Source organism: Arachis ipaensis, chromosome B5 (assembly GCF_059453495.1).
Source record: "Arachis ipaensis isolate K30076 ecotype BB chromosome B5, ASM5945349v1, whole genome shotgun sequence".
Taxonomy (NCBI): Eukaryota; Viridiplantae; Streptophyta; class Magnoliopsida; order Fabales; family Fabaceae; genus Arachis; species Arachis ipaensis.
The window spans coordinates 159,989,692-160,004,041 of NC_142440.1; the positions used below are offsets into that span (position 1 = coordinate 159,989,692).

A 14,350-nucleotide genomic window follows, 5' to 3' on the forward strand; every position below is an offset into this window, starting at 1 on the left:
CCTGCTCAATATGATCAAAGAAGCATCAATGTTCAAATTTAATAAATGCAATCACGATCATTTCTGGTATACAAATGTAATTACACTCATCAAAATTTACATATGGTTTGAAAAAATAAATCATAAAATGATAAGCCGAAAAGCTAGGGCAAGAAATTCGGAGAAATTTAAGCGGTTCAAGGGCTGCGTCATAAGCCTCTTCAATTGGGGCCCATGATGCTTTCTTGTAAGGAAAAGTGTCTCTGTTACACTGCCATTGAAAATGGCGTGCTTGCTTAAGGTCCATCATTAATACGATTGAGCATGCCTATCAATAACTATGCTTTCTTTGAAGGTGAGCTTGTTTTCATTATTATTTCTCAAACCTGACCCACTTCCAGTTGGCATAAAGTGTTTCATTCTCAAAAGGTAAGACACTATTTGGGAGGGGCTCTGATTCTTGGATGATATGATGATTGTGATGTATGTTCTCTTTGTATTTCTTTGCCATCATATCAGCCTCCAAAAACACTGTCTGTGAAAGAAGAAAAAATCATATCTCAAGATCAATCTCTCTTGCACCATAAAAGAACTCAACCAATAATAAGGAAAAGAATACATAAACAAAATAAGTACCTGTTTATCTGAGAGAAATAGGCCAGGTTCACTTTCAAGATCTGCAATGCTGCATGATAGAAAGACAAATTGTCATCAGCAGCATTTTTATTTTTACCACTATGTTGTGGTCTATTGAGGTTCCTTCAACTCAACCTTTGTTGCAACCAATTGCACAAATCATATCTAAAGATAAAGATGAAAGAGCAAAGTGAGCTCGAAGACGCTAACCTTAACTTGCAAGAAACCTCGGTGAAAAACATGACTAAGAAGAAATACCAGGGAAAATATATGATATTTTTTACTTACCCTATTTTGTTTTCTCCCTCTTTCAAAAGCTTGTTTATGATGGATGCCTAATTGTGTAAGGAGTTTATGTTATATTGGGAGGAGAACTTCAATTTTAATTACCTCAAGGAGATTTTATCAGGAGCCGTTGACTTCACCACCAGAACTTTCAACTTCTCATCAACAGAAAGTATGTCACTAACAGAACTAATCTCGGCTCGAGTGATATTTGAAACATGCAGCAATCCACTGAAAGGAATCCAACAAAGAATTTAACATACACACAGTTTTGATAATCTCAACCTAACAATTTAAATTCATGAAGTACTAAAAGAATTAACATTTTCCCCAAATGACTAAAGAATAACAACTATGTTATCCAACCTATCACTCACCATCTATTTGTTTCTCCTATCCTTATTTGGGCTCCATAAGGAAGGATCTTGTTCACAGTCCCTTCTAGAAGTGTTCCTTCTTGAAGGTATAGCTTTTCCTGCAGCATCATTTTCATTGAACAGCATCGCAAAATAAAATAAATCCAACATTTAAATGTTAAAGCTAAGCAGAAAAAATGGTAACAAAAAGATTTTGAGTACTGACCCAAGCTTCCCTCTCACTAAGTACCAAATTGGTTGTGTCTTCATCTACTTGAGTAATTTGTACATATATACATCGTCCCACCTAGATCATTGTTATTAACATTATTTAACAGATGTAAGAACGACGAAGACTCGAAGGCAAGCTAAAAGAGGAGAGCTGTGTTAGATACTTGTGTCAATATTCGACATGGAACAAAGATGGTTTAGATAAGTAGTTGATGCAAAACAAGAATTTTTTTCCTGTTTTGGAGAGAAGTTCAGGGCTGCAACTTACATTTTCTTTTAATTCGCTAACATTATTTACTCTTTTCATAAGCTCAGCTTTAGGTAGGAAAGCCCGCAAGCCCTGCATATCGAAATTCAAGAGGATATAAACATTTACTCGAGTGTTACATAAACATGAAGATTAAGTTTGATAGCACAGACCTCAATCCTTGTTAGCAGTCCCCTGGTATTCCACTCTGTGATTCTAACCTCTATAGGTTCGCCATACTGTTTTATCTGCCCAAAAGATTAAAATTGGAAAATGTGATTCTCAAATGAAAGAAAGGATTATATTTGCCATTATTTGTAGTTCCTTACTGACTATAACTAAAGCATACATGCAAAATTTTTTTCTAACTCTCAGCATGAAATAATACCCCGTTAGGAAAATTTATTTCTTTGTCTATTTTGTAGGCTATATACTTGTATATAAATAAGTATAATCATATTAGCTATTTTATATTCTAACATATATATCGGTTTGGGCCTTTTGGATCAATAACCAAAAGATCAGTCAAATTCAGGTAAACTTCTGCTCTCGGATATCTTTCTTGACATTTTAACATGGATGATACTAGGGAAAGAATTCCAACATTATCAGCCTAGGAAGCATAAAATTAAAAAATGGTTTGCTGTATTGGTGACAGATACTCCTAGCCCTTCTACTTTAATTTTTTCAAAAAAAAATTTGTATCAATATGGCTGTTTCCATAGATATATTTATAAGTTGTATTCTAAATTCAGGTCATGATCTTCAGAATTTGCCATTTTCATCTGTTAGTGTCATGTCCATGCTACCTAGTTTCCAATTAACTAGCCAAAAGAATGATCACATCCAACTTACAAATTCTATAAATTTCCAATGAACTATATATTAAGCATTTTATGGGGCATGTCGGAAAGAGAAAAACCTGCCTCAGTCGATGCCAGGCGATGCGGCGGAAGAGCCTTCTGCTAGAAAGCAAAGCCCTATCAGTAAGTGTTCTACCAAGAACCTCAGCAAACACAACAGTTCCAACCTGTGCAACCGGAATCCCATTGATTGCATCTTCATTCTTCAGAATTCCCATCCTACCCTGAACATTAAAATTCTGTTCATCCTTTTCCAAATCAAATAGCAAGTGTTCCATTTCTCTACTATTCAAGGGAAGCACCTCCTTTGTCAACATTGTACCTAGTAATTCTGCACCCACATTGACATTGAGCTTGCTTTCAGTACCCGAAACAACAACTCCTATCACAAAATCCCCAGGTTTTGGTTCATAATACTCAGCATTATCCTTCTTAGCTTCTTCACTCTCATCAACCATATCATCTCTTTCCTTGGAAACTTCTAACAGCCCACCATTTTCTTTTCTCTCCTCCACAGAACCATTCTCTTTGAAAAACTTCAAAAATGGCGACAAAGCTTCATCTTCTGTAGAACCTCTCTCTGATTCCCTAACAACCTCATTTTTTGCAGTAGTTGGTGAAGGCTTGTTGCGCAACTCAAGCTTAGCATGCTCTTGGTCTTGGGTCCCTTCACCATCAAGAGCTTCTTGAGATGACTGATTACTAGAAAAGCCATCAAATTTCTCACTGATTGAGGAAAATTCAACATGGGCAGCTCTCAAAATTGAAAATTTATCGCGTTCTGTATATGGGAGTTTCATGGGGTTTCTATGGAAATTGTTGCGAAAAGCAGTGTCATGGCTAAGAGGTAAAGTCCAATTGGGAAAGCAGAGAGACTTACATGGACAAAGAATCAATGGCATCTTCGTATTGTTGACACAATTTAAGAGCTACGAGGTTCGCTTCAGTTCTGAGTTTCTGAGTTGCATGTGAACTAGTTCTATGTTCTACTCTATCCTCTTTAGCTTTCTTCTCCCACTTCAGTCAAAAATTTTGTGAAATTTATTGTGATTTACTGATTTTGTTTAAAATTTATATTTTACCTTTTCTTGTTTGTTTGAAAAATATTATTATCTTTAAGATAGATAATAGGTGATTAATTTGTCATTAATTTGTTATTGTTCAAATTTTTATGATCAATAAAAGTAAATGGTAAAAATGTAAATTAACCATTACAAAATATTTGAGTCATTCTTTTCTTCTCTCTCAATTATCTTTACTTTCACTAATAATTCTCTTAATATTTCATGCAAATCCCTAATTTCAGTAATTCTATTTCAGTACCATGTCACCATCAAAGCACCATGGCCGCTACATTGTATTTAAAGTAAGATTATCAACTCTAAATCTAGATTCATTCACTTTTTTTTCTTGTTTCATTGTCTATGAGACTTATTGCTTGTGATTAATTTGGCATGTTATCTTCTTAGCTTTTGCCATGTGTTTAATGGTTTGATGATATGATAATTAGTATTTAGAGTTAGAATTTTACTTCCTCTTTATAATTGTTTGCATTTGGCAGCATCATATGAATCTTCTGTCATTTGTGCTATGATATTTTCAATTCTTGTTCTCATTGTTAGGTAACAACTCTCTAAAAAATGTGTTATTTAATTTTATTTTCTTTTAAATAAACTAATTGATTAGTTATATTTTTAAAATAAGAGTTCAACACCATAACATGAAATTTGTTATAAGAAACAAAAACAATATAAATGCTAGCACACACACAATGTACTTGTACTTTATAAATACTATATTTTATTTTTACTCCTTTTGTCAGTTTTCTTTGCTCAGAAAAAATCTATGAATAATCTTGTTTACACTTATTCTTATATGTCAAAAAACCTTCTCGCTTAATCAGACATTCCACATTATAACATAACTAGTTGATTGAGAATAATAGATGCTTCTTTTTTCTTGATACTTGATAGTAATTTCAAATTTGTATTCTACATTTTTACTTCTGATTTTCTTTTCAGTTTTTGATAGTTAACTAAATACTTGTCGTCTTCATTTTTATGTTTGATCTCCATGATGATTTTCAACAAGGTTGATGTTTTTTTTTTTTAAGATATAGTTCACTAAACAAAACTATAATGATTTCTCTAAGCACTTTCATTTCTGTTTCTTCTTAGCATTTTCTTTTGATTTATTGTTAACTTGTTATGCTTTTAGTTCCAACAACACATTATAAGAGTGTTCATAGCTTGGTTCAGCTTAGATTTGGTTAACTTGGACTAAATTTGGTCCAATTTCATTTAGATTTAACAAAACTTAAAATTAAATAAATTTATTCGATTAAATTACACAATCAAGTTATGATGAAGGTTTGAAAGCTTTTTTATTTGAATATATAAGCTACATATATATTTATACACAAATATATAGTGATCAATTTATCCATTAATATATGTATATACATGTATGCATTTACTGATAAATAAACATTTGTTGATGTGTATTCTCTAGCAAGATTTGTGGAGAGAAGTATTCCTTTTGAAACAGAGGTTTGTTTATCGGATTGTTCTTTTTTTTTTTAGTATTTTTTTCTTTTTCTTTTTTTTTTTTTTTTTGCTTACCTCATCGATCACATTATAATGCCAGTGGGATCAATTGGATTCTGTATATCAGTACAAGTGGAATTTCTCTAATCTTGAAGTGAGTATGGCTACCAAATACAAAGTCCCCTTTGATCTTGTAGTTCTGTATTTGGTCTTTAGAATTTAACTTATTAAATTGCTTTTTCAGAATGCATTTGAAGAGGGTGGTGTTTTGCATGGGAAAAAGGTTTACCTCTTTGGTTGTACTGAGCGTAAGTATTTGTTTGTTCAAAAACGTCGTACACTAAAATTAGCCACTAAAATCAGTCACCAATGTATTTGTGTATAAATACATGTGTGGTTTAAATTTGTATTCCAATATGTATTTTATACTGGTGATTGATTTGGTGACTAATTTTAGTGTACACGTAGCATAGTCGTTGTTTGTTTCGTCGCTTTGTGTCCCTATTGAAGATATTTATGTAGGTTAACACTTAGCAATGTCACTATTTTTGTGCATGTTTTGCAGCTCAACAAGTCTGCTTTAAAGATGTAGAAAAAGTTATCTTGGTACCTATTATTGTTGCTGTAAGTTTTAAATTCAAGCCGCGCTTTCTCTACATTAAAATCTTCTAGCTAAGTTGATCATTGCTTCAAGGTATCAATAGTTACATGATTTCACCAATTAGGTGACGTATCGCGTACCAATTTACAATTTATCTATGAACTGAAACGCTATAAGTATACTCTCCACATAAAATATTTTTCATGTGGTGTACCACATACCTATTTTCATACCAGAATATATTGCGTTCCATGTAACTATATAATCAATATCAATTTGTGTATATAGTTTGATTAGTGACTTGTGAGTCTATCCTTTGGGATATGGTTTTTGACTTCTATTCACCTATTGTTGGTCATAAGAAACTTGAATTTGTAAGTTGTAACTATATTGATTTTGATAATAGAAAACTTGAAGTTTTCACTATATTATTAAAAATGCTACAATTTTCTTATGAAAAAACATGTATTGTCACCTTTTCCTCCATCTGATAAAATTGGGATTACCTCTGTTCAGAGAGAGACTGAAGAGATTATTCCCATGAAACAAATGAAAATGGATTGGATTCCATACATCTCCTCAGAGGATCGGTACACATTTTAATTCGTCTACCCTCGGAATTGTTTTATTCGATTTTGTTGTGAAATTTTTGGTTATTCCTGAATTTGTCTTCTTCAACATTGACAGATTGAAGTATCAAATATTTATCTTGAGTTGCACCCAAAGGAGGTATGCCACCATCTTTGATTCAAATACCTTAGTATAGTATCAGTAGCTTGTTTCAGAATTCAGGTTGCAAAATGATAATATTTTATTGATTAGAGAAGTTTTGATTTTATGTGTGATATACTCAATGTGATGCAGGGCTGCTTTGAAACATTTAAAGTTGGATCAAGTATGAGTATTGCTTGCCATGTGAGTAGTAATTAGTTTGAGGCTTAACTTCTTAATTATTGATCACACTATGTTGGATATTTCCTATCAGATAGAACAAAGAATATTTGATTAATTTGTTTCCTTTTAACTGTCATTCTTTTTGAAGATTTCTACCATCCATTAAAGGAAGATGAACTTGAACAAAGTACTGAGGTTCAAATACTATTTCCAACAGAGCCAAAGCCGGTAATTATTATTAGGTTTAATTATTCTGCTGGTCCCTATAGTTTCATTAAATTTTCAATTATGTTCCTATATTTTTTTTATTTGGGCCCTTAGACCATATCAGATTTAATTACAAAATCTGATATGATATGGGGACTCAATTGAAAAGAAAAAAAAGTATAGAGACTTAATTGAAAATTCAGTAAAACTATAAGGACTAACAGAGTAATTAAATCTTGTTATTATAGAAATTGTTAGTTTAAACTTTTAACAGTGTTTGTGTGTTGCTTGAGATCCCCATTTTTGCATGACATGTTTAGATACATTTGTTTATTTTGCAGGTCTTTTGTTCATTTGATTGGAAGTTCAATGATCTTGAGGTAAAGGCGGATTAACTTTCTAATGTTTATGATTTTGTCCGGTTAAACTTTCTAAGTAGAAGATAAATTTCTAAGTAGAAACTAGAAAAGCATTGACATTTCTTGCTTTATAATAATATTCCACACAGGAGTTCAGTGATGAGCTCATAAAAGATGAGGAATTATCAGCAGATCGAAAACATGAGTTCAAGGTAGGAATACATGCATGCAAGTTTTTCAACTAACTTTTTCAACTTGATTTCAATGGCTGATTCTCTTTCTTTTTCGTCGTAGGATTTTGTGAAGGAAAAAGTACGCGAAGAAAAGAAAGCTAATAAAGAGGTATAATGAATTTTCTTTGGTTCTGAATATACATACACATCTGTTTTTCTTTTTCTTTTTGTTTCTTGATTTTTGTCACTGATTTTAAGGCAAGGGAAGCTAGAAGAAAAGTCATTGAAGAAATGAGTGAAGAAACTAAAGTTGCATTTAAAAATATGAGAGTTTACAAATTCTATCCTGTTCAAAGTCCTGATTCTCCTCCTGTATCAAAGAAGGTTAGTTTTAGATATTAATGATAACAGCTTAATTTATGTATCAAAATGATAAGTTCTAATTAATTCTTTGTATTGTGGCAGTGTCATGTGATTAACAGGTATTATGGAAAGGCTCATGAGTATCTATGATGAAGCCAAGGCTTAAATTTTTTCTTAATATAAAGTTGTGACTTAGAAATTGCAGAAAAACTAAACTAGATGCTTTGATATTAAGAACAATTTATTTAGTCCATTTTTTAATTTGGTTATATTTAGAGAGTAAATTGTATTTATTTAGCTACTTTTGAAGATGTGGATGTGATTCAACCATTTGGCTCTAAGGGTCATTATCAATTATCAATGTCATTCACCAGATGCTATATTATTCATGCATAATAAAAATGTGGAATCTCTCTAAGTTCTAGTCTTAATACATATTCGCATGAAAAATTTTAGCACATCTTATTTTTATTAATTAACAATGTCCATTAGAAGCACATATATACACCTCAGTCTGAGTGAACACCATCATATCCATAACAACTCCAAATACATCTTTATTTAAAAAAAAAAAAAAACTATTTTCACTCGCCATTATAATAATTTCTACTCCATTAAGACCCAGTTTGGGTAACTAACTTAATTAAGTTTTTTTTTATAAAATAACTTAAACAATAAATGACTCTGTTAAAAGTAACTTATAAATAAGTTATTTTGTGTTTGGATTTTTAACTCTAAAAGTGCTTCTTTTAAAGAAATGTAATGAAAAGTAGAAGTATTATGAGAGAAGTCATTTTCTTTAACTTCTCTATAAGCACCAAAATAGCTTCTTAGAAAGTTACAATTTGGTTTTGAAAATTGCACCTGACATTAATACTACTACTTTTTATAAGTCAAAAGTTAAAAAAAACTACTTCTAGAGTTTCCCAAACGGACCCTTAAACACTTTACGTTTTGATTCTATTTATATAGCACATACTTCTTAATAAATTAAATTAAATAAATTCGATTTAATCAAACTATATGCCTATACAAGTAAATCGAATTGATTAGATTCAATTTACAATAGTTTATCAACTGCTGAATTTGATTTACATTTATTTGTTGTTACACTAATTAATTCAAATCATATGAATTCGATTTATATGATATTAGTATAAATTGAATTATATTGCTTCAATTTATATAGTTTTAGGACATTCGTGTTAACTCTTTATATTTAGGACATTTATGTAAAGTTAAAACCCATTTAATTTGTTTATGTGATTTGTCCTATTTTTTATTAACAATAGAGTAAATATAAAAACTATAAAGTAATTATTTTAGAGTAAAAACGCCAATTATTATATCAGTATTTAATAATTATGTAAAATCCCTACAATACCCCTTGTTCCTCTTTTTTTTCAAACCAAACCCTAACCCTCTTTTAACACACTCACCTCTCACTACCGCACACACACTCACTCCCCTCACACCCTCTTCCTCACAGCACACACACAGACTTGAAGGAAAAAGAAAGAAAGAAAGAAAAGGGAAAGAGAGAAGAAGGGAGACCGTGAGAAGAGAAGGGAGGAGGAAGGAGAGAGCTGTCCACGCCGAGCCACCATGCGAGGAGAGAGAGAGCCGTGCCTCGTCATCGCTGGCCTGGAGCTCGCCCTTCGTGTCCCGTCGCGTCGCCGCCAGCCACGTCCAGCTCGCCGCTGTCGCATCGCCATCAGAGGCCAGAACTGAGTGAGATGCCTCTGAGAGAGGGGACGAGCGCGAGAGAAGAGACGAGGAAGAAGGACTGCCGCCGTTCTGCTTCGCTACCGTCAAACTGCTACAGCTGCCGCGCCTTGTCTCCATCGCCGCTGAGCCTCAACAGCCGCCATGCCAAGTCGCCGTCACTGAGGAAAGCACGAGGAGAGAGAAGGGAGAGACTTCGCGAAAGGGGAAGGAGAATATAACAGAACTCGTCGCCGGGAAGAGGGGTAACGGTGGTGTGTTGCCGCTGCTGCTGCCGTTGCTGGGGAAGGAGGTCACATTCGAGCTGCGGCCGCCGTCAGAGCCATTCCTTGCTGGCGCCGTTGCTGGTCCTATGCTTCCGGTTTAAGCATCTTATCGGAGCTAAGGTTGCCATCACCGTTGTGGTTTCTGGAAAAACGCCGCCGAATAGTGCCTTTGTTTTGGTTTAGGTCTTTTCCTTAAACTTGCATCGTTTCCACTTTTGCTCTGCTACTATTCCATTTATGCTACCTTGTTTCCATTCTATTTTAGCCGCTATAGCTGTGACTATTACAAAGTTGTTGCTGCGGGATTAGTTGGAGTTGTTGCTACTGCCTCGGTCTAGATTCTACGTCCTTTCGATCCATTCTATTCCAACCATCTTCACCCTTTTAATTTGCCACTCCGGTTTCAGTTTTTTCGGCCCCCTGGGACCAAGTTGTGAGTAGACTTTACATTTATAATTATTTGGCTTTACATCTATAATTATTTTGATATATACTGCTTGAATTTATGACTATACTTACAAGTTATTAACAAAGGATTTGAATTGATTTTAATAATTGATTTATTAGAACTAAATATTATTTTTGTGAAATTCGAATTTTTAATCTGCACATGAGACTATATACATATTTGATGAAGTTTTGTAGTATTTTAGAATATTCGATTTTATTGAATATGTGTTTTTGAAACATTAAAGTATTGTGAATACTCACTCATATACTATGAATGTGTAAAGTATATTTGACATTTCATATGATTGAAAAGGACTTTTGATAAGAGAGTATTATTTGGTTTGATTTGATACTGTATATATTTGAAAGATCGAAAATTGGTTGTATTTGAAATTATATGTTTTGAATTGGTTTGGGAGGCTCGTATTAGAAAATCGTAGTTAACGGCGGTTATGACGTTAACCTAGATGCATCTGGCTCAGACCTCAGCTAGCAGGGGCGTTGCTAGCCTAACGTGTAGGCCACACGTTAGATCTGTTATTCCGTACGGACACACTAGAGGAAAGGGCTACCCATAGAGGTGGAGCTGCCTAAGTGTGGACTTTTGATTTGATTTCTGTATGAGAAACTCCCTTATTGATTCACTTATTATTATGAATTATTATTTTCTAATTAAAATTATTTTTTTATATAATGTTTATATATGGTCTCATGTCGATTATAGATGTATTGTCTGGTCACTGGGTTGCAAAACTCATTCCGTTTTTCTAAAAATAATTTTCAGGAACAAATACTTGAATGTGTGAGCCTTCTATTCAAGAGTAATGATCTGCAATTGGTACTTCATTTTTGTTGAATTCTTAGACGTCATATGCTCCATATATCACAGACAGGATCCATCCATATCTAATTGTTTTACCTTTTATTAAAAATATGAAATTATTCGTTTTAGAAACTGTAAATTTCTTTAAAATATTTGTAGCTTTCTTATTTGATTTATATTTGAGTTTGATAGGCTTGCTAGGAAACTGTTTCCCTGAGCGCCGGTCATGGTTCATTTTGGGTCGTGACAAATTAATTATTTACTAAAATATATCAAGTAATTATGTAAAAGGTAAAATATAAAAATATTTAAGAGAGCGCGCTCGCATGCACCAATTAGAAAAAAAAATCAATTCAAGAAATGGCGTTTGATTGCATTAATGAAAATATATTTCTCATTAATGAGTTAAAAAAAGATAAGGAAAAGACACATTGTGCAACAACAATAATAATAAAACATGTATTTTATATAATGTGCACGTTTAAATGTTATTAAATCGATAACAAAAGATTTTTTTTAATAATTTTTTTATATTTTTTAATGTATTTAACAAATTTTTAATAATAAAAGTAAAAATATTAAAAAATTTAAAAAATCTTTTTTAAAAAGCTACCGTTTATATCTTTTTTTCTTAAAAAAATATTTTTTATATAATAAATGAATAAAAAATATTTTTATCCTATTTTAGCCAAACATATTAAATAGATAGATAAAAAGATTTTTTTAAATGATATATCTAAACATAAAATTACTTTTATTTTTATAAAATATTTTTTTTAAAACATTATTTATTTATTTTTTTCGAAAACAGCGTCCAAACAAATTCAATATCTCAAATTTAGATGTCCTTGGTATATATACAGAGACATCAAAGTAAAAAAAAAATTACAAATACATAATATTATTATTATTATTATTATTATTATTATTATTATTATTATTAAATTATGAAAGCTTAACAATGATAGAATATTAAAAAATGTAACCAAATCTCATTTAATTTAGGAAAATTGCGTAATATTAGACTTAGTTTGTTTTATTTATATCATTTGTACTTGTAAATTTGAATTTAAAATTCAAAACATTAATATATTTTTATAATATTGAACTTAGAAATTTGAATTTATTTTAAAAACAAAAAGCGATTGTAACGACATCTCAAATCCAAATTTCTGTGGGATTCTAGAACGATATAATGCTTGTTTTGGTGCTATTATTTTATTTTGATAAATTTTTTTTAAAAAAATTAGTGTATTTAATAAATTTTTAATAATAAAAATAAAAATAATAAAAAATAAAAAAAGTCTTTTTTAAAAAATTATAATTTATATTTTTTATATAATAAATAAATAAAAAGATAATTAATAAATAAAAAAAAAATTTGCATGAAATATTTAAACCTAAAATTACTTTTATTTTTTAGAAAAAAGATATAGATCTTTTTTTAACAGTTTACCTAAACAAGCCTATATAAGGAGGATAACACACTAAATTACCTACTAAAAAAATAGCCCCCTCTTTACTAGTCTCTGATTTGGAGGCTAGCGATTCAGATATGGGCGGAGTTGATCAGTGGGCAAACCTACATGAAGATATGTTGAAGGAAATTATAAAGCGGTTCTATTCATACGATGAATACCCTCGATTTGGATTGGTTTGCAAGCAATGGAACTTCAATCTTCCACAGATCCCCAGAGGCAACAAAGTTCCATGTCTGCTATTACCTAAAGCTAAAAAATCTTCCCAAAATCCTACGATATTTGAAGGCACCCTCTCAAAATTAAGTCAGAAACAAACTCGTATTCTTGAAGAGAAGGAGATTTACCATCTTACAATGCCAGAGCTGCAAAACAACATCATTCGTGGATCTTGTCATGGATGGATAATAACCGTATCAATAGATGAAGGCACCATCCGAATGATAAATCCATTTACAAAGGTTTGCTTCGATCTTCCTCCGATTTCAACTTTTCCCAATGTAATTGATATTCATGGCGACAAATGCACTTATGATTTTGAGGAGTATGTTGGCACTCTAGATACGGTTTACATGCGTACGGTCAATGTTTCGAAGGTTATTACGAATTCAGCACCTAACAATGATGATTTTAAGGCCATGGCCATATATGGAAATAGTAAAAAATTGGCCTTTTATTTTAAGCCCAATAGTCCGAGATGGATCGAGTTTCCAACAGATCATGAGGAAATTATGGATGTCATATTTTTCCAAGAGAAGATATATGCAATGGGCTTTGACTTCGTACTATATGAATTTGATATAAAGAAAAATTTTGCAGTGGTCGGAGTTTATGAAGGGACACCTCCTGAAGAACTTGACTGCTCTATTTCCCAATATAGCTATTTGGTTGGTTGTGATGATGATGGAAGTTTATTGATGCTCGTAAGATATGTTCTTTCTCTGATGCCAACAGACTCTCGGCCCAATTTAGAGACTATCAAATTCGAGGTTTATAAATTGAATGAAAAAGTATGGTCAAGAATATATAATTTAGGGAATTACGCATTACTTGTTGGACTCAATTCTTCAGTTCAGATATTGGCAAGCAATTGCAAAGGAAATACCATCTATTTTACTGATAATATGGATGGAATAGGCCCAACAGATTATGTTCGGGGTCATGACATTGGCATTTTTAATTTAGAAGATGGTAGTTGTGAAAGAGTATTATCAGATGTTAGTCTTTTTTGTCCACCTATTTGGATATTACCCTAGTTTAATCATTTTCTTTTCTTTTTTTTTTTTTCTGAACTTTTTATTTAGAGTGAATACCTCGTTCGACCCTGATTTTTTTTGGAACAGATTAGTTTCTATACAAAAAAAAAATAACATTGACTTTTTTTTGGCACAAGGACCTCATTGTCCTTTTGAAATAATTGTCAGGGACTGGATTGAGTTTTTTTTTTGTCAAGAACCTTGTTGTCTTTTAAAATAATTATAAGGAGCTGTTTTGGAATTTTCTCTTTTATTTATGCTTTTGGATCAAGGCATGTTTGCCTCCTTTTTATATTAGCATACAAGTTTGATATATAATGGTGAGATATATTTAATTATTTTAGTTAAATATTATTTATTTGTCTGCGTATTTATTTATATTCTTCACTTGCGTTTATGGAGAATTCTCTAATAAATAATATATTATTTAAAGATTAATTAAAATATATGTAAACTAATACTAAATTTAATGTTTTTTTAGAGTAAATAGTTATTTATAAAAAACTTGACTATTGACAAAATTAACTAAAAAAAATTAAATTAACGTTGTTTTTATGAAATTGTTTAATTTAAAATTGACTCTGTTAAAAATTTTATAGAATACCATTTTTA

At 31.5% G+C, this 14,350-nt stretch overlaps 2 protein-coding genes and 1 pseudogene across 2 annotated transcripts; 2 read left to right on the forward strand and 1 right to left on the reverse strand.

Annotated features, from left to right (window-relative positions):
- Positions 1-24: 24 nt before the first annotated feature.
- LOC107644979 (protein PIGMENT DEFECTIVE 338, chloroplastic) lies at positions 25-3,610 on the reverse strand. Its single transcript, XM_016348966.3, has 8 exons — positions 2,657-3,610; positions 1,908-1,982; positions 1,756-1,827; positions 1,483-1,563; positions 1,278-1,375; positions 1,006-1,131; positions 616-664; positions 25-514 (listed from the first exon to the last, which is right to left on the reverse strand). The coding sequence occupies exons 1-8, from the start codon at positions 3,497-3,499 to the stop codon at positions 353-355; spliced, it is 1,506 nt and encodes a 501-aa protein (XP_016204452.1). The 5' UTR covers positions 3,500-3,610; the 3' UTR covers positions 25-352.
- A 1,350-nt stretch (positions 3,611-4,960) lies between these two features.
- Positions 4,961-7,890, forward strand: LOC107641572 (protein HEAT INTOLERANT 4-like; annotated as a pseudogene).
- A 4,669-nt stretch (positions 7,891-12,559) lies between these two features.
- LOC107641573 (putative F-box protein At5g60060) lies at positions 12,560-13,738 on the forward strand. Its single transcript, XM_088487532.1, has one exon. The coding sequence runs from the start codon at positions 12,560-12,562 to the stop codon at positions 13,736-13,738; it is 1,179 nt and encodes a 392-aa protein (XP_088343658.1).
- The last annotated feature ends 612 nt before the right edge of the window (positions 13,739-14,350 follow it).